Source organism: Hyperolius riggenbachi, chromosome 11, assembly GCF_040937935.1.
Source record: "Hyperolius riggenbachi isolate aHypRig1 chromosome 11, aHypRig1.pri, whole genome shotgun sequence".
Taxonomy (NCBI): domain Eukaryota; kingdom Metazoa; phylum Chordata; class Amphibia; order Anura; family Hyperoliidae; genus Hyperolius; species Hyperolius riggenbachi.
The window spans coordinates 216,442,177-216,464,603 of record NC_090656.1 but is presented as its reverse complement, the minus strand read 5'-3'; the positions used below and the strand labels follow the sequence as shown (position 1 = coordinate 216,464,603).

At 46.0% G+C, this 22,427-nt stretch overlaps 1 protein-coding gene across 5 annotated transcripts in view; it reads right to left on the bottom strand.

Annotated features, from left to right (window-relative positions):
• Positions 1 to 22,427, bottom strand: part of NELL1 (neural EGFL like 1) — a 1,178,134-nt gene that overhangs the window by 708,340 nt on the left and 447,367 nt on the right. For all 5 annotated transcript variants that reach the window (XM_068260436.1, XM_068260433.1, XM_068260432.1 and 2 more), the window contains one exon: positions 10,201 to 10,300. In XM_068260436.1, coding sequence (XP_068116537.1) covers positions 10,201 to 10,300 — 100 coding nt within the window. The remainder of the gene's footprint in view (positions 1 to 10,200; positions 10,301 to 22,427) is intronic.

Sequence of the window (22,427 nt, the reverse complement as noted above, 5' to 3'; positions counted from 1 at the left end):
CGGAAACCATCAATGGGGCGGGTTTTATGGTGGGTTTTATCCAGTTCCTCCAAAGAGTCCCTTTCTAAATATTAAATAAAAAAAAAAAATTGATAGTGTGAAAAAGTCTCTGAAGATTGTAGGAGAGCAATGAGTCGTCCACTAGCTCCTGTAGACAGACAGACCACCATACCCCCAGGAAAGCATGCTGGGAAGTTTTGGTTAGATAAGAGCTGTGAAGAAACAGATTGCCCACATCCCTGTGGAGATTAAAACTCCTTTGAGATAAAAATATTTTTTAGTGGAGAAGTTGAAAAATGTAAAATAAATAAAAGAAAGAAAAAGAAAATGGAGTCCGTTGGGTGCCTCGTGTGGCCTAGAAGAATGGTGACATCCAAGTCTCTTTTTGCCTGCGGGGTGCCGCGGTTTATTCAATCCCTCCGGTTAGAAGTGCGTTTCTGGGGGGTGTGGCTCCCGGGGATTATCCACTGGACAGAACTTCAGGATCTGTGTTGTGAAAACAGGAAACGGTGCTTTCAGCTGACTTGTACAAAAATGTCCAGATTCAGTTTTACAGAAAGCAAAAAAATGAAATTTGATTTCAATGGTTAGTCAGCAGCTACAGACAACATGGAGGATATTCAGGGGGGGGAAATCTGTGACGGTAAAAGGTCAGGGAAAGTCGTAATCACAGCAACTAACTGCTTGAGTTTCACGTACCAGTGACTAGCAAATCAAAGGAAACTTTAGCTCTGTGTAACTGGAGAACTCTGCTCCTTTCACTGAGGAACCCTACTCTCCAGATATTCTTTGTGCTACTGGAGGACTCTGCTCCTTCCTGTTCCAAGCAGGAATTCCATTCTCTAGAAATATCATGTGGTGCTGGAGGACTCTGCTCCTTCCATTGAGGAACCCTACTCTCTAGATATACTTTGTGCTACTGGAGGACTCTGTTCCTTCCATGGAGGAATACTACGCTCCAGATATACTCTGTGGTGCTGGAGGACTCTAGTCCTTCTCCTGAGGAAATAACCTCTCCAGATATGCTCTATGGTGCTGGGGAAATCTCCTTCCACTGTCTATTCCTCCTCTCCTGATATAGAATGTCCTGCGGGAGGGCTCATTTCCCCATTTCTCATTTCTCCATCTAACCATCCTCTCCTGACTGTTCTGCTGGAGGACTCCGCTCCTTCCACCACCAAATTCGCCTCTCCTGATATACTCTCGTGTATATCGAGAGGAGAGTTAGATGGTGGAAAGAGCAGAGCTGGAGGAATCTGTTCCTTCCACCATCTACCCCCTCCTCTCCTGATATACTCTCGTGTTGCTGAAGGACTCCCTTCCTTTTAATATGTAACTATTTACTCATAGATTCTGTTCTACTGGTGGCCTCTACATCTTTCCACTGTGTAACTTTCCTCTCCTAATCAAAGTCGGATCATCCACAAGGCAATATTTAGACAGTTGCCTAGGGCCCAAATAGAGTCTAGAGGACTGGTGGATGCTAGCTCCCAAAAACTGCTATCTTGCCTAGGGCCCCATTTCATCTTAGTCCATTTCTGCTCCTAATATACTCTGTGCTGCCAGAAAAATCATGGCACTTCTACAATCTATACGATGTGCTGGTGGAATGCGTAATTCGGGCACCGGCAATCGCAAGCAGCCAAATTAGTCACCGAGCGCCACGTGTAATTCACATTATGGCCTACGGCGGCGCCCAAATCATTTGGCGCAGCTCTGCTTCGAAATTAGCTTTCTTACTGTGGGGGACCCCGCTTTCCTGTACATAACTCTCCTGCCAGTAAGCAGATTGATAGGTTTGTCAACTAGTTTTTAATCAGGACATCGGAACCAGACTGGCTGCTGTGGGACAATATTTCCAGCACCGTGACCGCTACATTATGAATGTCCTCCAGGGCTTCTTCCAAGTAATTCTCAACACAGATCCTGACCCCATATCACAGTATGTGCATTTTTCATATTTAACATATGTCCTAAACAAACAATGCAGACAAATAATATTCACTTTTTATATGTGCTAGCTGCCTGTCTATCATTCTGATCCTCCAGCCATAACACTTTCTGAACATCTCATTGAGAAAAAGTACCTAGATTGGGAGAAGCCGATGAAAATCAGACCCCTTGGTCACATTGTAATGGTTCCAGGCAAGTGTTTAAAGGGACACTTAATGAAACAAAAAAAATGAGTTTTACTCACCTAGGGCTTCCAATAGCCCCCTGCAGCTGTCCGGTGCCCTCGCCATCTCCCTCCGATCCTCCTGGCCCCGCCAGCAGCCACTTCCTGTTTCGGTGACAGGAGCTGACAGGCTGGGGACGCGAGTGATTCTTCACGTTCCCAGACACATTAGCACCTTCTATGCTGCTATATGGTATATGATATAGCAGCATAGATGGCACTATTGTGGCCAGGAACGCGAAGAATCACTCGCGTCCCCAGCCTGTCAGCTCCTGTCACCGAAACAGGAAGTGGCTGCCGGCGGGGCCAGGAGGATCGGAGGGAGACGGCGAGGGCACCAGACAGCTGCAGCGGGCTATTGGAAGCTCCAGGTGAGTAAAACTCATTTTTTTTGTTTGACTTAAGTGTCCCTTTAAAGGAAATCTAAAGCACTTGGGAAAAGCAAGTTTAACTTACCTGGGGCTTCTATCGGCTTCCTGCAGCCGTCCTGTGCATGTGCCATGCCAAACCGATCTTCTGGTCTCTCGCCGTGGCTAAGTTTTGTTTTCCTGCAACTGAGCCAGTTGATATCCACTGTGCCTGTGTGGCGCTGGCCGTGCACGTCCTCATTTGCCGTGCACATCCCTGTCCTCGTTGCCGGGAGCGTCCTGCACAGGCACAGTAGAGATTTTCTCTTACTGCTTCTGTGCAGGCCGCTCTCGCTGACTGGAAGGTGAAAGAGGACTTGAGCAGCCAGGTCGCGCAGGCGCAGTGGTCAACAACTGGCTCAGTTGCAGGAAAATAAAACTTGGCCACGGCGGGGGACCACAGGATGGCTGCAGGGGGCTGGTAGAAGTCCCAGGTAAGTTAAACTTGCTTTTTATTAAATGCTTTAGGTTACCTTTAAGAGTCAGGAAAAGAAAATACTCACTGCTAAGAAACTAAGGAGGGCTGCATGCCGTTGCACTGGCATCACATATACTGAAACACGCAGCAGCTAGGAGTAATCCATCCCATGTCAGCAACAGCTGACAGCCATACCAGGCAGCTCTTCCTTTGTACCATATGAGGAGGAGTATAAACAGTGGAAAAGTGGCACCCAGGATGGATAAGAGAAAAAGGAGATGGCTTACCTCTGGGATGACAAAAAATGTATTCAAATAACTTTTATTTGCACTCTGCGAACACGCTTCATAGGTCCGTAAATCCCACTTCTTCAGGCCTGCCGTGTGAACAATCGAGAACTGTTAAATTTTTAATTAATTTTGTTTCATCCCGAGGTAAGCCACCGCCTATTTCTGCTTTGATTGCTTTTAACACCGTTCTCATTACAGCCTGGGTGCCTCTTTTCCACTGTTTATATTGTCTAACCTCTTTTGGAGGCGCCCAGGACTGATATTGCAGCCTCCAGGCACTTTTACTGACCCGAGGAAGCGGCACGGGACGTGAAACGCGTTGTCAGGTGTTTATTACAAATAAAAGCCTGAGAAGTTTTTATCATTACTATTGACTCTGAGAATTTCTACTTTTAAGGTAGGAGAGGATTTATCATTATTACTGTTTTAAATGCATTTATAAATCGCTGTATGCTAAATAGATGGCATAAATATGGGCGCCTCCAAACCACTTTCTGCTGATCTGGAGGATGGGCCCCTTTATCGGTGGAATTGAACTAGTAGTTGGGGCCACCCTACAGTCACAGGGGGCTTGCTCCCCTGTAGTTACGCCCCTGTGTTTAAAGGAATACTGTAGTATGGTCTGTGCCTGCGCAGTATGCTCCTGGTGACGTCAGCGGGAGCGAGGACACGGCAACGCAGGCACAGTGGTTGTCAGACTTTAAAGAGGAACTCCAGTGAAAACAATGTAGTAAAAAAAGTGCTTCATTTTTTACCATAATTATGTATAAATGATTTAGTCAGTGTTTGCTCATTGTAAAATCTTTCCTCTCCCAGATTCACATTCTGACATTTATTACATGGAGACATTGTTACTGTGGGCAGGTTATTTAGCTGTTTCTAGCTGCTCTGGCTGTTAGACAGCTAATAACAGCTGTTTCCTGTCTCTGAACATTGTTACATTGTGGCTGTTTGCCAGGAGTACCGCGGTCTTCAGAGGTTCTTGTGGGAGGGATTTCAGCACAAAATCAGTCACACAGCGCCCCCTGATGGTCTGTTTGTGAAAATCATTGTCTTTCTCATGTAAAATGGGGTATCAGCTACTGATTGGGAAAAAGTTCAATTCTTGGTTGGAGTTTCTCTTTAAAGTCTGAAATCCCAGAAGTGAACCGGAGGCGGGGCCGGAGCATCGGTGACTGGCTGCGCCAACACAGGATGTCTGCGGGGGACCATTAGAAGCCCCGGGTAAGTTCAACTCTTTCCCTCCGACCCCCGTGCAGTATTCTTTTAAGAATGTAAATCAGGGTGAGGTAAGATTGTACAATGGGCCAACATTAACTGAATGATTTTCTAAAGGAGTATTGTAAAACTAAGCAAATGTATTCAACGAGTTAGATTTGCTAAAAAGTTAATAAACGTAAAAAAAAAACACTTGTGTACAGAACGTATTATTTTGTTTAATCTTAAAGAGTTCAAAAATAACATTAATATGAACAAGATCCCAGGGCCGGCTTTCTGGAGAGGCTACAATGGCCCGGGCCTTGTGCAGCTGCAGCCCGAGTGGGCACCTGGGTGTGAAATAGAGGTTGCTACACATAAAAGAGAAGGCTGCAAATGAGGAGCAACACATGAAAAAGGGGAGATGATGCCCAAGGACGTTGTGTGTGAAAGAAAGGAGCTACGGTACATGGTTGTTACACATGGAAGAGGAGGGTACACATAGAATGGGAGGGGCACTACGGGGGGCATAACTATAAACCATGGGGGCCCCAAGCAAAACTTTGATGGGGTCCCCCACACCGTTTCCCTTGCCTACCCCTGGCGACCTCCCAGCCTGGGGGCCCATCTAACAGGGGTCATAAAACAAGTGTGGGTATCGTAGTCTTCACACCCATAACATGTGTAGCTACAGAAACACCAGATCTGAAGTATACATCCCTTTATCAGAAGGAGTGAAGTAGTAGTTGGAACCCCCTTACAGCTCTGGGCCCCCCTGTGGTCGCAAGGGCTGCTCCCCTGTAGTTACGCCCCTGGGTGCTGCTGCTCATGGAAGGGGAGCCAAACACACATGGCCTAGGGGCAGAAAAGATGTATAAATCTGGCCTTGCAAGTTCCTGAACAAAAATACCCCCCTTTCAGGGTTAAGTGGGCCACATGTTGAAACCCAGGTTCTAGAATAAAATCAGAAAAGTGTACGGTTAAAGCCAAGTTATTATTATCTTTGAATCTGATGGATAGAAGGGAGGGGGGGGGGGGGGGGGGGGTCTCCCTACAAATAAGGATTTATTTATTTATTTTCTTTAATTATCTTAAACTAGTAACAAAAGCACACATTCTCATGGGTGTACCTGACTCTACTCTAAGTCTGTTTTATTATGATAAAGGAAAAAGTTCCTCAACTGTCCTATCTAAAGTATCTGCATCGTAGCCGCAGGAGTAGAGTCACCTTCCCCCGATCTTCATCCTCCGAAGCATCCATTTCCTGTGACGGCTACACGGCAAACCTAGATTAATCGTCTGATGGAGAAACTAATGAAAAAGAGAAAAAGTCTTGTACAAACGACTCCTGGGTTCAATTACAACTTGGTCTTGACGTGAGGACTCTGTGGAGCGCGAGGAGGACTCGACGCCTAACAAAGATTAATATCTTAAGCGAGGAAGGAAGAGCTTGTTCCGGACTAAGGTGGTCAATACTGTCCATTAAAAGTAAGAGTGTTCCGACACCTCAATGAAGAATCGTCTCTGGAAGAACGTCCCTATCTACGACTTCTCTGCAAAGGAGTCACTGGTAGATGTATACATTAATTGGTACAACAGAACATGCCTTGGGGGAACAAAAAAAAAACAAAAAAACTTTTCTAATGAGATAGTTCACAGAATTCAAAGTAGTCCTGGTCAAGGTCAAGAGCAAGACTGAATAGCCAATTAGGATTTAGGGCAACTTCCTATTTATATAAAATCAATTTGGGAAGGAGAGGTGCCTCCCTTTCTCTTGCATAAGCATAAACATATAAGAAATCACTTTGTGTGACTATTAACTGGTTTAAAACACAGGCTGAAGTGAGTGTACACATCAGGGTAAACAATTTTTAAAAAATATCAGATACATTTTCCCTGCACTGTGCAAAGTGCTGATATCATCAGCAAAATGGCAGCTCCCATGCAGTGAAACAAAAACACAGACAACAAATGTCTGATATGGCAAAAAAAAAAAAAAAGTAACAATACCTGGAAGGCCCAATCCAATTCCCATTTTCTCCAACATTTTTCCTATGTGATATTTTTACATCTCATCAATAAAAATGCCTTTTAAGCCACCACCAAACAAGAAAATACTCAGAATAATTTTGACAGTATTTTTCAGCTACTTTTTGGTACTTTTTCAATTGCAATAGTGAAAACTTATTTTAAACAGAAGATGAAAAGTTATCTCCTAGGAGAAATCTTGGGAGAAAAAGTGAATTAGATGGGGCCCATTGTGTTTACTTTGACTTCGAAATGCAGATAATGTTATATGTACTTGAAGTTGGTTTTAAAGGGCATCTGAAGTGACATATAATATGTTGAAATAGACTTGTGCTCGTAAAGTACCAGTCCTACCTAGAACTAGGCTGTGTTCCTTTTTTTTTTTTTTATTTCCCCACTGTAAGAGTTAAGAATTCAAACATCTAAATGACACTTTCTTTGCAGTTGGACAGCAGCCTCGTACACTCTCCAGATCCGTGTTTACCAACCTTATCCTCAAAGCCCACCAACAATGCATGTTTTGCAGAAAACCACACACATTCACAGGTAGGGTAATTAGTGCCTCAGCAGATCTGATTAACTTCCTCTGTGGATTTCTACAAAACATGCACTCTTGGTGGGCCTTGAGGACTGGGTTGGGAAAACACTGTGCCAGATGGATTTTGGCCCAGTAGGGGCTTCCTCTGCCAAGAATCTATCATGTACTACCGCTTGCTGAGGTACCCTCGGTGTCTCAGCAAGCAATCCGCCTGGGACGGCTTGGGCCTTGGGGGGGGGGGGGGGGAGATTGCTGCCCAAGGGGGACTGGCTGGACGTGGGAAAGGGGTTGCTGCATATGGAAGAGAAGGATACAAACGGAAAAGGGAACTTTAAAAATGTGGAGAAATATATGGAATAGGAGAGAGACTGGTCAAGGGAGCTGTACATGGATGTTAAAGGATACCTGAAGTGACATGTGACATGATGAGATAGACATGTGTATGCACAGTGCCTAGCACACAAATAACTATGCTGTGTTCCTTTTCTTTCTTTCTCTGCCTGAAAGAGTTAAATATCAGGTATGTAAGTGACTGACAGGAAGTGACTACAATGTGACCCTCACTGATAAGAAATTCCCCTTTTTATCTTTTTCTTGCTGTCAGAAGCCATTTTCTGCTAGGAAAGTGTTTTATACTCGTCATTTCTTATCAGTGAGGGTCACACTGTAGTCACTTCCTGTCTGAGTCAGGACTGAGTCAGCCACTTACATACCTGATATTTAACTCTTTCAGGCAGAGAAAGAAAAAAGAAACACAACATAGTTATTTGTGTGCTAGGCACTGTATATACACGTCTATCTCATGTCACATGTCACTTCAGGTATCCTTGAAACACAGAGGGGACTGCACATAGAATGCACATAGAATAGGATGGACACTTTTGCACATGGATACAGAGCAACAAGAAAGTTGGCCTAGGGGCGGAAAAGTTTTGTAGCCAGAATAAATTTGCAAATGTGATTGCATGCAGCTGTGATGCAGATGAGGTGAGGAGGGAGAAAGATCAGCCATGGGCAAACTACGGCTCGCGGACGCTATGAAGCCTGCCCGTCGATACAGGGCCAGCTTCTGTCTCTTTCTCCGTACTCACCCTATCGCACTCTCCAGTGGTGATGGTAACTGCGGCGTCATGTGACCTGCCGTCATTATGTAGATGGTGTCACATGACTCTGCTTTGGCCATGGAAATCACTACTGGAGAGTGTGATAGGGCGAGTTCTAACCAATCCTTCCATGCCAATCTGCTCCCGGGAGGGAGGGAGAGGCGGAGGGAGCAAGCGAGCTGCAGTGGCACCGGCCCGCATTTGAGAGTAAAGTATACAAGTGGAAAAGAGAGGGAGACAGGGCAGTATAGACAATTAATGCTGTGTTATAACAATTAATGCTGTGTTATAACACAGAAAACAAAGACGACGAGATGCTAACTCTGCCTTTAATCAGAATTTTTAAATTAGATGTAGATCAGTTGGTACCGAATTAAATTAGCCGTCCAAAAAAAATAAATGATGAAAAAGCGCATACTCTTCAAGCTCAGAGACAGCGTGCGTTCTCAGAGATATTTCGCTTTAGGGACAGGACACTAATAACCCTACAATATTCTTTCCTCCTATTGTAAGGACACACCTTACCCAGCATGCTCCGAGCCTACAAACCTTTAAACGCACCCTCAAAACAACACGTCATCAGCCAAGCTTCCGATCTGTCATACTCCTCTTTGAGAGATATATTCACATCTTCATCCAATGTTGAGGCACACCGTCTTATCCGCTAGCCCCTTTGTCTCTGCACCTAGCATCTCTGCTCCCCTGTCCTCTAGATCTGGGCTTCCTAACCCTGTCCTTAAAGAGAACCCGAGGCGGTTCCACCGGGAGAGGGGGGGTAGATGGGACACCGAGGCATGTTCTCTGCCTCATGACATGCCTCTGTGTCCCCACACCGCTGCTCTCTGCTTCCCCCCCCCCCCCACACGCGCTATAGCCCTCCCCGAGATTAGGGTTTGTCGCTATCTCGGAGGTAAACACAGGGGAGAGGGATTCCCTATTTAAAACGCCTGCCAGGGGCGTTCCAGCAGGTTTTCCACAGCTGCCACCGGGCAGCTCTCTCTCCCTGGCCAGACAGTTTCTCAATCCAATGCCGTGAGAGGTCACAAAAGTGAAAGTGGGCCAGTGTGGCCCACAGGAATGGCAAGGTGCACCGGTTTTTACGGCTACCTGATCCGCTTAGCCAGCCTAACCCCCACCCCCAAAAGGTAGCCTGTTTTTTTTTCATGAGTCTACCTTGTGTACTTAAGTACCACCAACAGTGCATGTTTTATGGAAATCCATAGAGGTCCAGTAGTTAGTCAGCTACACTGTGACAAATTACCTCGGCTTGTGAATGTTTGTGGGTTTCTGCAAAACATGTGCTGTTGGTGGTACTTGAGGACAGGGCTGAGAAGCCCCGCTCTAATTCACAAGTGTCAAAAAAGGCCTGCGGGGACGAATGCGGCCCTCATCATTTTATGTGGCCCTCAAGAGCTTCAAATGTGCATCACTGTAAGCAGTTAAAAAAATGACAGCACACTTTGGCCTTCCCATACAGAGTAATATTGTGCAGATGCAGAGCCTTCCCGGCCGCTGGAGCGGATGCCCGGCTGTACTGCACCTGCGCTGACTGGCCAAATTACTGGGCCAGATTACAGAGGATCCAGGCGGCGGTGGGAAGACGGCAAGGGACGGAAAGTGTAAAGCGGGCTAGAGGAAGGTATGTAAAAAACTTATTTTAGCTTATTTTTTTTAAGGGAGAGCAGGACACTGGAAGCCTCTGGAGAATTTAAAGACTCCCTTCTACCTAGTTGAGCATTTTTTTTTTTTTTATTTGGCCAATGTTCGCCTCGGATTCTCTTTAAACATCCCAGACGATGGAGCAAACATGGAGGTTCAACCTTCCATCTTCACTTGTTGCTGGCTACTATATAATAAAGGGATAAACATGTCAAGCAGGGAATCAGATCTTCTGAAGAAAAAAAAATTCTGCCATGTGGTCACTCAATGAATAAAACCAATGCCCACAGCCAGGCAAAGGGTTCTGGGATTTCCAGTTGATTGAATCAAGACACAGGTCACAGATAAACATGACTCACTCACTGATCTCAGAAAGCATCTCACCTCGGCAGACGAAGCAGCATTCGTTCTCTGGAAGAATCCGATCGTCCTCGGTGCAGTTAAGTGGCGGACATGACTCCGATACCTTCTGTAGGACTCCGTTCTGTAAGCAAATAATGATATTATTGGTAATAAAGGAGCCGCCAGCAGCATGCAGCAAGAGGTAGAAAAGGTCACGCCATTTGCTATTGACATCCTGCTATTCATTTCAAGACTTGACCGTTAACTGGCAGAGGAAATCATAACATCACTGCGGAGCGAGGTGAAGAATGATCCTCTGTTTGTATCCCAAAGCTTTGGAGGCAGTTTTGTGTTTGGCAAAGAACTAGACCACAGCCAGGAAGGAGGAAGTGCGGCTCTGCTATGGGGATAGTACAGAAAAAAGGGGAGCTGCTCAACGCATTGTATGACCTACATTTCAGAACCAAAATTTGTTCTATTCTTGAAGATGGTTTGTCCATAAAGGAACAACCCGGAACGCAGTGGGGGGGGGGGGGGGGGGGAGATATGTGGAGGGAGTTAAAGAGGTTGACAGCTGAGAAGAAGAGAGAGAGTTCCTCTGCTTAGTGGTCCTGGTGGATATGGCCCGAAACCTCCAGTCTGATGGGAGCAGACTGGAGGAGCAGTAGCCTGGGTGAGAGGGATTGCTGGCCATCCTCAATGCTCTAGAGCGCAGTCTGGTGTTGTACAGGAGAGCAAGTGAGGGGAGGAGTTTCCGGATGATCCTCTCCACCATCCTGATGCCCCTCTGTAGTTTGCATCTGTCACTGGTGGAGGAGCCAGCATACCAGACCAAGATGGAAGAGCAGAGGGCCGATTCATTGGTGGCCGAGTAAAAGCTAGCATCCCATTGGCTGCCAAGATCCAGCATTTACATTGTGCTTTAAAGAGAACCCGAGGTGGGATTTAATTATGTTAGTGGGGCACAGAGGCTGGTTGTGCACACTAACACCAGTCTCTGTTGCCCCATGGTGTGCCTCCAGGACCCCCTGCACGCCGCTATCCCCTCCGCAGTGCTAGCAACACACAGCGTGTCGCCAGCACAATGTTTACCTATGCGGTGTCAGTCAGCGCCGCTCCCCCACCTCCTCAGTATCGGCGCTACCCGCCCGCGTCCCTTCCCTCCAATCAGCGGGAGGGAAGGGACACGGGCGGGTAGCTGTGATACAGAGGAGGCGGGGGAGCGGCGCTAACAGACAGGCATAGGTAAACATTGTGCTGGCGACACGCTGTTTGTTGCTAGCACTGCGGGGGGATAGCGGCGCGCAGGGGGGTCCTGGAGGCACACCATGGGGCAACAGAGACTGGTGTTAGTGTGCACAACCAGCCTCTGTGCCCCACTAACATAATTAAATCCCACCTCGGGTTCTCTTTAAAAGTAAAATAGTTTGATCAGCAAATTGTTTGATTACAGCAGTGTAGAAGAAGCCTTTTGTTGATATGAATAATGTTGGGATGCATGTGAATGAATTCTTCTTGAAGGGAACGCATGGTGAGAGGGATATGGAGGCTGACTTATTTCCTTATAAACAATGCAGATTGCCTGGCTGTCCTGCAGATCCACTGCCTCTAATACATTTAGCCATAAACTCTGAACAAGCAGCATGCAGCAGTTTAGGGGTTTCTGACTGAAGTCTGACTGAATTAGACGCATACTTGTTCCAGGTGTGTGATTCAAACACTACTGACCAGAAGGATCAGTAGGACAGCCAGGCAACTGGTATTGTTTAAAAGGAAATACATATGGCAGCCTTTATACGTCTCTCACCACGGGTTCTTAGAAGAGGAAACTTACTTGTATTGTAAATGATGGCCAAGCACGTTGACGCCTGGAACAAATGCAAAAGGCTGTCTTTTTTTTTTTTTCACATGAAAGTGTACACGTGCACAAAACATACATTGAGGTGGAAACAACACATTGAATTGTAATGGGTTGTCAGTCTTTGGTCATTCATGTGTGGGAATATGTACACATAGGTGTCAGAAAAGGATTGATGGTAAGGGGGGAGGGTAAGTGTTGAAAGAACAAGGTTAGGTGTCAGGTAAGAGTTAATGGTGGGTGGTGGTGGGGTGGTAGTGGGTGAGTGTTGGATGATCAAGGTTAGGTGTTAGGAATGGGTTGATGGTAAAGGGGGGGAGGGGGTTAGTGTTGGAAGATCAAGGTTAGGCGTCAGGAAGAGGCTGATGGTAAGGGTGTGGGGGGAGGCAGGTTAGTGTTGGAAGATCAAGGTTAGGTGTCAGGAAGAGGCTGATGGTAAGGGTGTGGGGGGTGGCGGGTTAGTGTTGGAAGATCAAGGTTAGATGTCAGGAAAGGGTTGATGGTAAGGGTGCAGGGGGCTGGGGGGTAGTATTGGAAAATCAATGTTAGGTGTCAAGAAGAGGTTGATGGTAAAGGGAGAGGCTAGTGATGGAAGTTTAAGGTAAGGTGGCAGGAAAAGAGTTGATAGTAATGGGGAGGTTAGTGTTGTAAGATCAAGGTTAGGTGTCTGTAAGGGGTTGATGGTAAGGGTGTGGGGGGAGGCGGGTTAGTGTTGGAAGATCAAAGTTAGGTGTCTGTAAGGGGTTGATGGTAAGGAGGGGGTGTGTGGGGGGGTTATTGTTGGAAGCTCAAGGTTAGATGTCAGGAAAGGGTTGATGGAAAGGGTGGGAGGGGGAGGGGTTAGTGTTGGAAAATCAATGTTAGGTGTCAGGAATAGGTTGATGGTAAGGGGTGAGGTTAGTGTTGGAAAATCAAGATTAGGTGTCTGTAGGGCCTGGAACCCACTAGCAGCATTTTTCTAAGCTGTTCCAAAGTGCTTGTGATTTGAAAAGCTCTTGCTAATGTAAGGCTATGGGTGTGATCCCACTTGAGGAATGTGATTTTTTTTAATCCCCCATAGCATTGCATTAGCAAGATCTTTACAAATCTCAACAGCTTAGAAAAGCGCTGCTAGTAGGTCCCAGGCCTAAGGGTTTAATGGTAAGGGGGGAGGTTAGTGTTGGAATATCAAGGTCAGGTGTCTGTAAGGGGTTGATGGTTTGGGAGGGGGGGGATTCGATAAAGATTAAGTGTTAGGAGGGGGTTAATGGTATGGTAATGAGGACAACACTCACCACTATGTGATACATAAAGATTGGGAGCCAGGAGTGGAAGAGGTTTACATTGCTCGTATAAGTCGGGTGACTTGAGATGCGTACACACATGCGACTATAGTCGTTTGAAACTATCGTTCCCCGATAATTTCAAACGACGATCGTTTAAAAAAAAAAGCAGCCACCGACCATTAAGTCTAACGACGGATGAGCTAGATCGTTCAAAACGAACGATCTAGCTTGGCGGATTTTTCCAACGACGATCGTTTGCAAAAGTAGTACATCGTTGGAAACGATCGTTTGTACTAGGCTTGACATGCGCATTTCGCTATTTCTCCATGGAACATTTTTTATTTTTATGCGCAGGCGCAATAGTTGCTTTACGTGATGTAACGTTTATCTAACGATCAGATCGTTACACACCTTTAAAAGGTAACTTTACTTAGGTCGTTCTTTCGTCAATTAAAAGTTTGTTCGTCATTCAAAACGAACGATCGTTGTATGTGTGTACGTAGCTTTGGAAATATCCCCGTAACGCATAGTGACCAAGGTGGTCAAAATCTTTAGTGATCGCCGTGTGGTTGCTTTGGAGTTTGTTTCCATCATAGAGCTTGGAAGATACATTGGAGAACTGTTCATTTGTGGAACTTGTGTGGTGTGAAAAATTGAACTTATAATACTGTCTGAGCCTCGGAGATTGGCTGCTATGTAATTGAGCTCTTGGTAGTGGCAGTGGCGTTAAGCTACTGTGTTGCCAAACTCTGCAACAACAATGGCGGTGGATAGTAGTGTTGTAACAAAAAGTTGAAGGTGGGGGAGAAGGTTAGTGTTAAGTTAGGAAGGGGGTAGGTTAGTGTTAGGCTAGGAAGGGGGTGGGTTAATATTAGGCTAGGGAAAAGGTAATTTAGTGTTCAGCTAGGAAGGGGGTACGTTAGTGTTATGCGAGGTAGGGGGTAGGTTAGTATTAGACTAGGTAGGGGGAAGGTTAGTGTTAGTCTGGCAAGGGGGTTGTTTGTGTTAGGCTAGGTAGGGGGTAGGTAGTATAAGACTAGGTAGGAGTAGGTTGGTGTTTGGCTATGAAGGGGGTAGGTTAGTGTTATGCTAGGTAGGGGGGTAGGATAGTATAAGACTAGGTAGGAGGTAAGGTTAGTGTTTTGCTAGGAAGTGGCTAGGTTAGTGTTATGCTAGGTAGGGGGTAGGTTAGTATTAGACTAGGTGGGGGTAGGTTAGGGATTGGCTAGGGAGGGGGTAGGTTAGTGTTAGGTGTAGGTAATATAATGTTTTCCTTCAGTGGCTGCAAACTTCACACTAAAACGTGTGTATGTATGTATGTATATATATATATATATATGTATATATATATATATATATATATATATATATATATATATATATATATATATATATATATATATATATATATATATATATATATATATATATATATATATATATATATATATATATATATATATATATGTATGTATGTATGTATGTATATATATATATATATATATATATATATATATATATATATATATATATATATGTATGTATGTATGTATATATATATATGTATGTATGTATGTATGTATGTATGTATGTATGTATGTATGTATGTATGTATGTATGTATGTATGTATGTATGTATGTATATATATATATATATATATATATATATATATATATATATATATATATATATATATATATATATATATATATCCCATCCTGAATAGATAAGCAATAAGAGGCTTTGCCGTATACCAACTGTAGAGAAGAGCAGTTAAACATAAACATAAAGGGCTTGATTCACTAAGACAAATAACATGCCTTATCAGGGTTAGCGTGCATTATCAGAGTAGCATAGCGAGTGCTACGAACACTTATGCCTGCTAATTGGCAATGACGAGAGCTCCACTCATCCTGCCCTGAGCCACTGCAGGTCCAATCACTTTAAAAGGACATTACCCCCGCACTTTGATTGATTGGCCCAATAGGCTGCCTCTCAAGTTTCCTGTCAAGTGACAGGCAGCCTATTGGGCCAATCAAAGTGCGGGGATAATGTCCTTTAAAGTGATTGGACCCGCAGGGGCTCATGGGCAGGACGAGTGAAGCTCTCGTCATTGGCAATTGCAGGCAAAAGTTTGTACCGCTTGCTATGCTACTCGCATAAGGCGTGTTATCTCTGATAAGGCATGTTGACTCTGCGAAGGTGTGTTAACTCTGATAAGGCGTGCTTCTTGTCTTAGTAAATCAAGCCCAAAGTGAGATATGATGCATGGAGAGAGCAATGTTAAAATGTATGTACTACAATAGACAGGCAGGATTGACCAAAACAGGTAATCTGCGACCCAATAATTGAGCACCACCATTGCCATAAATAATAGCAATAATACCAGTATTCTAATATCAGCAAATTATTACAATAGCACTAGGCGCATTAAGTTCTGGTAGTAGGGGATATAGGGAGAACCAGTGCGCACCAAACAGAATTGCCATCCAGTTCTCACATTACCACCATAACCCCGCTTTATAGAAACCTACATTGCAACCTATGGCGGCGCTCAATTACTAAGCATATTACTCGCATATTTCGCCCATATTACTTGTTTCGGTCAATCCCCCCTGTGTTTTATACATACATTTTAACATTGCTCTCTCCATACATCTCACCTTAGTTTTAACTGCTCTATGCTACAATCGGTTTACAGCATTCAATGCCTCTTTTTAGAGGGTGTGGTACCCATGGAGTCCGAGGTCCTTCCAAAGGGGACAAAAAACGAGACAGGGACATCAGGAGCCCCCGATAGTGTAGCACGTCAAGGGTATGGGACACTCAACAACGCTAAGTGCACAATACTCACAAGAATAAGTTGCAAGACCGGCAACCAAAGTGTAACAGCTGGTGAGGAAAGCCCGTCCTCACTAGGGTTCTTTAGTCTTCGTCAATGTAGGTCGCTCTCCAGGAAAACCAAAAGTGGTGTAAGGGTTCCAAGGGACCAACATACACGGCCAACACCCCGAGGTGAGGGGATTGGTGTGGGATATTACTGGGAGGGAGGTGTTGCCCCAAGATGTGATGTGTGGCATACTGTATATAAAGTAAGCAGGATAAAACATGCATAAATCGGCTTACTTACCGGTACCTCTAAAAAAAAAGGGAAAAATCTATTAACCCTTCGCACTCTCGCATGCAAATGTTCAAACAAATGCATTCACAGATTCACTCATCCAGGCACAACTGTTATCCCTACAGCTAAGTTAAAAGCCGGGGTCTTAGTTCACAGAAGAATGCATTCTTATGCTTAGTCACCTATACTGCGCAGAAGTACCCAGGTAAACATAGGTGTCCTAACTCTGGTCCTGTAACATGCATAGTGCAGACATGCAAACACATCCATTGCATCAAACCTATCAATGGATTAGGAGCACACATCTAGAGTTGGGCCAAACGGTTCGCCTGCGAACGGTTCCATGCGAACTTCCGTGGTTCGCGTTCGCGTCCCGCAGGCGAACCTTTGCTGAAGCTCGGTTCGCCCCATAATGCACCATGGAGGGTCAACTTTGACCCTCTACATCACAGTCAGCAGGCACAGTGTAGCCAATCAGGCTACACTAGCCCTTGGAGCCACTCCCCCCTACTAAAAGGCAGGCAGCGGCGACCATTACGGTCACTCGTGTGCCTGCATTAGTGAGAGTAGGGCGAGCTGCTGCAGACTCTCTCTCTCATAGGGAAAGATTAGTTAGGCTTAGCTTGTCCCTGGCTGCATACCTGTTCTGTGAACCCACCACTGCATACCTGTTCTGTGAACCCACCACTGCATACCTGTACTGTGAACCCACCACTGCATACCTATTCAGTGAACCCACCACTGCATACCTGTTCTGTGAACCCACCACTGCATACCTATTCAGTGAACCCGCCACTGCATACCTGTTCTGTGAACCCACCACTGCATACCTGTTCTGTGAACCCACCACTGCATACCTGTTCTGTAAACCCACCACTGCATACCTGTACTGTGAACCCACCACTGCATACCTGTTCAGTGAACCCACCACTGCATACCTGTTCAGTGAACCCACCACTGCATACCTGTTCAGTGAACCCACCACTGCATACCTGTTCTGTGAACCCACCACTGCATACCTGTTCAGTGAACCCGCCACTGCATACCTGTTCAGTGAACCCGCCACTGCATACCTGTTCTGTGAACCCACCACTGCATACCTGTTCTGTGAACTCACCACTGCATACCTGTACTGTGAACCCACCACTGCATACCTGTTCAGTGAACCCACCACTGCATACCTGTACTGTGAACCCACCACTGCATACCTGTACTGTGAACCCACCACTGCATACCTGTACTGTGAACCCACCACTGCATACCTGTTCTGTGAACCCACCACTGCATACCTGTACAGTGAACCCGCCACTGCATACCTGTTCAGTGAACCTGCCACTGCATACCTGTACTGTTCAGTGAACCCGCCACTGTATACCTGTTCTGTTCAGTGATCCCGCCACTGCATACCTGTTCTGTTCAGTGAACCCGCCACTGTATACCTGTTCTGTTCAGTGAACCCGCCACTGCATACCTGTTCTGTTCAGTGAACCTGCCACTGTATACCTGTTCTGTTCAGTGAACCCACCACTGCATACCTATTCTGTTCAGTGAACCCGCCACTGCATACCTGTTCTGTTCAGTGAACCCGGCACTGCATACCTGTTCTGTTCAGTGAACCCGGCACTGCATACCTGTTCTGTTCAGTGAACCGGGCACTGCATACCTGTTCTGTTCAGTGAGCCCGCCACTGTATACCTGTTCTGTTCAGTGAACCCGCCACTGCATACCTGTTCTGTTCAGTGAACAGTTTGGTGTGTCAGTGTGAAGCAGTACCTTAACCACTTAAAGGGATACTGTAGGGGGGCGGGGGAAAATGAGTTGAAGTTACCCGGGGCTTTTAATGGTCCCCCGCAGACATCCTGTGCCCGCGCAGCCACTCACCGATGCTCCGGCCCCGCCTCCAGTTCACTTCTGGAATTTCTGACTTTAAAGTCAGAAAACCACTGCGCCTGCATTGCCGTGTCCTCGCTCCCGCTGATGTCACCAGGAGTGTATTGCACAAGTCCAGTATGGTCTTTGGTCTGCGCAGTACGCTCCTGGTGACATCAGCGGAAGCAAGGACACGGGCGTGCAGGCGCAGTGGTTTTCTGACTTTAAAGTCAGAAATTCCAGAAGTGAACCGGAGGCGGGGCCGGAGCATCGGTGAGTGGCTGCGCGGACACAGGATGTCTGCGGGGGACCATTAGAAGCCCCGGGTAACTTCAACTCATTTTCCCCCGACCCCCCTACAGTATCCCTTTAAGGACCAGGGTATTTTCTTCTGATCGGTGCTGCGTGGACTCTCCAGCCCGCAGCACCGATCAGGAAATAGCCAGGGCGATCAGACTTCCCCCCTTTTTTCCCCACTAGGGGATGTCCTGCTGGGGGGGTCTGATCGCCGCCGGCTACCCGCACTTTCCGGGGGGGGGGGGCTCTTCAAAGCCCCCCTCCGGAGCGCTTTCCGCCCTCCCCGGCTTTCCCTCCCTCTCCCTTACCCTGTGAGTGGCGCAGGACGGAGTTCCGTCCTGCGCCTGATAGGATAGGCTTCTGCCTATCAGATGCCGGCGATCCCCGGCCAATAAGAGGCCGGGGATCGCCGATCTACGTCACGGCGCTGCTGCGCAGCAGCGCCGTGTGATGTAAACAGCGGGGATTTCTTCCCCGGATGTTTACATTATGCGTGCGAGCCGCAATCGGCGGCTCGCACACTGTTCAAGGAGACAGTCTCCGTGAACTGGCATGGAAAGGCCGCTCGATCGAGCGGCCGTTTCCATGCTATACCACTAACGACCCGCCGACGCCCATCGGCGTTAAGCGTTCGTTAAGTGGTTAATTACACTACCTGATTGATGTATACACATGCAAGATGTTTTAAAGCACTTTAGGCCTGTCATTTAGCATTCAATATGATTTCTGCCCTTAAAACGCTGCTTTGCGTCAAATCCAGATTTTTACCGGGGACTTTTGCCGTGTATCCCACTCCGCCATGCCCCCCTCCAGGTGTTAGACCCCTTGAAACATCTTTTCCATCACTTTTGTGGCCAGCATAATTTTTTTTTTTTTCAAAGTTCGCATCCCCATTGAAGTCTATTGCGGTTCGCGAACTTTAACGCGAACCGAACCTTCCGCGGAAGTTCGCGAACCCGGTTCGTGAACCTAAAATCGGAGGTTCGACCCAACCCTACACACATCCTGACGTCCTCTCCTGGGACAGACAGTGCATCTTACCAATCGCACAAAGGAGCTAACATAATGTATCCATGTGCACCATGCACATACACCATCATAAGCTGTGTGCATGCTGACAAACACATACAGGGGAAGGAGGGAGTGCACTGGATTAGACCCTAGCCACAGGGGTCAGTAACAAGAAAAAAACACATATATCCAGGCACATCGCATCTACCGTAGTTAGGACATTAAATAAGTTGTTAAGGAAAGGGAGGTGCTGAAGGGGGTGTGGCTAGAAAACAGCAAAAATATATTAACCCTTCGCACTCTCGCATGCAAATGTTCAAACAAATGCATTCACAGATTTACTCATCCAGGCACAACTGTTATCCCTACAGCTAAGTTAAAAGCCGGGGTCTTAGTTCACAGAAGAATGCATTCTTATGCTTAGTCACCTACACTGTGCAGAAGTACCCAGGTAAACATAGGTGTCCTAACTCTGGCCCTGTAACATGCATAGTGCAGACATGCAAACACATTCATTGCATCAAACCTATCAATCGATAAAAAAAAAAAAAAGGGGGGTAGCCAAAAAAAGGAATACAATTTTTAACAGAAACCAGACACTTGAATGATAACGCGTTTCGCAGATCGCAGTCCGCTTCCTCAGATCAAATAACAAAAGTGTCTCAATACTAGTGATTTGCAAGCAGGGAGTGCCTCTATGCTATCCAGCTTACATTACCCATTCCACACATCACATCTTGGGGCGCCTCCTCCCTCCCAGTAATGCCTCTTTTTGGTTATCTATTCAGAATGGAATATATATATTCACGTCTGAGTATGAAGTTGGCAGCCACTGAAGGACAAAATTATATTAACACGATGCGCTCCTGCGCTGATTTCTGCTCCCGTGACAAGCAGCTGTCTGTGTTTAGAGAGGGCTGAAGACATATTTACCAAAAACCATTTCCCATCTCTCGCAGAAGGTTAATTACGTCGCTCTCAAAAGCTTTCAAAACGTTAACCAAGGTATGTCCGGAGGGGAAAACGCAGTGAAATAAATTGGTTTATTAATATATAACAAGGTTGTCACATAAATATTGCCTTCATAGAATGTGTTTTCTTGGCAGCTTCTAAAAGAACAGGCATCAATCAAAAAACTGCGTTTGAATGACAAAAGGAGAAAAAAAAAAAGAAAAGCAAAGTAAAAAGTACAATTTGTAGCCCTGATCCTACAAAGCTGATGTGCACTGAGATCTGCAACCACTTCAACAGCACACATTTTTATGACAGGGAAGTTACAAATGGAGCAGTACAGAATCCAGCAGGAGAGGAGAGCTACACACTATAAAGAGTATATTAAAGGAAAATTGAAATGAGAAGAATATAGAGGCTGCCATATTTATTTCCTTTTAAAGTGGATCCGAGAAACGTTTACTCATTGCATAATGGTGTTCTTTTCATATAGTTTATAGGGCATTCCTCAAGCCAAACACTTTTTTGTTTTAATACTCTAATTCCCTATAAACTAAACAAGCCTCGCCCACAGCTTTTCACAGTGCCTTGGCATTTTCAGACAGTAGCAAGGGCTTATGGGAGCTCAGTCTGGGCAGGAGGAGGTGGAGGTATTACTAGCCAGTAGGGCTGCTCAAATCCGTATCCGGGAGATACCCGGATAGTTGCTATCCGGATATCTCCTAGTAAACCTATGCGGGGTGGATGGGGGGGGTCAATCTTGCCTGTCTGACGTCTTCTTCGTCCGTCCCTCGGCATCTCCCATGATGCGCTCCACGCGCGTCACGTGATTACAAACACTTCCTCCTTCAACCCAGAAGGAGGAAGTGTTTGTAATCACGTGACCGCCGCTTGGACCGCATCGTGGGAGGCACCGAGGGACTGACTGAAGAAGACGTCATACAGGCAAGATTGACCCCCCGCCGCCGCCCATTCCGCACAGGTAACTGGAAGATATCCGGATAGAACTATACGGATGTCTTCCAGATCCAAATTTGAGCAGCCCTGCTAGCCGGAGTTTGCAGAGGCAGGAGGAGGGAGGAGAAGGGACTGAATTTACACTGCTAGTTTTACTTTATTTATTTATTTAATTTAAGCTGATAGCATCTCCAGCCCTCAGCCTGTGACAATGTGACAAACAGAACATGGCTGCCCTCATTGTAACACAGGAATAAATAATCATAAACTGGTGAAGCGGTTTGCAGCTAGATATGCTGTGTAAACTATCTAAACTTTAGATAACATATATAGACAAGTTACTTGTTATAGTTAGTTTTTCATCTCGGATCCGCTTTAAGGACCACATGCTTACACCCCCGTCAAGTGACCAGGCTATTTTTTACAATTCAGGCCACTGCAGCTTTAACAGCTCGCTGCAGGACCATACTTATCACACAAATGAATCATCCTTTTCTGCCCACCAACAGCACTTTCGGATCGTGGGCTCTGATCGCTGCTGTAACATTTAGGGTTTTTTTTATTTATTTTATTAGTTTTTTTTTATTATTATTATTAAATACAGTTTAGTTTTTTCCCTGCTCCTCCCACCCTCCCCTCAAGGTCCAATCAGTATGATTGTTTCTCATAGGCATCAGCCTATGAGAGCGATCCTTCCTGCTGCCGCTCCAGGGGACAGCCAAGTGACAGGGCTGTCCCCAGTACATCGCTGCGGCAGATCGCAGTGCTGTACAATGAAATACTTTTTTTTTCATGTAATGGCCTGCCAGTCGCGTTCGCAGACTGGCAGGCTAATCTCCAAGCGGAGCTCAGTCATTCAGCGGGGATACATGATCCTCACTAATCTCATCCCCAGGACTTGACGCGTTAGGCGGTTCTGGGGGAGCAACCTTGCAGCTG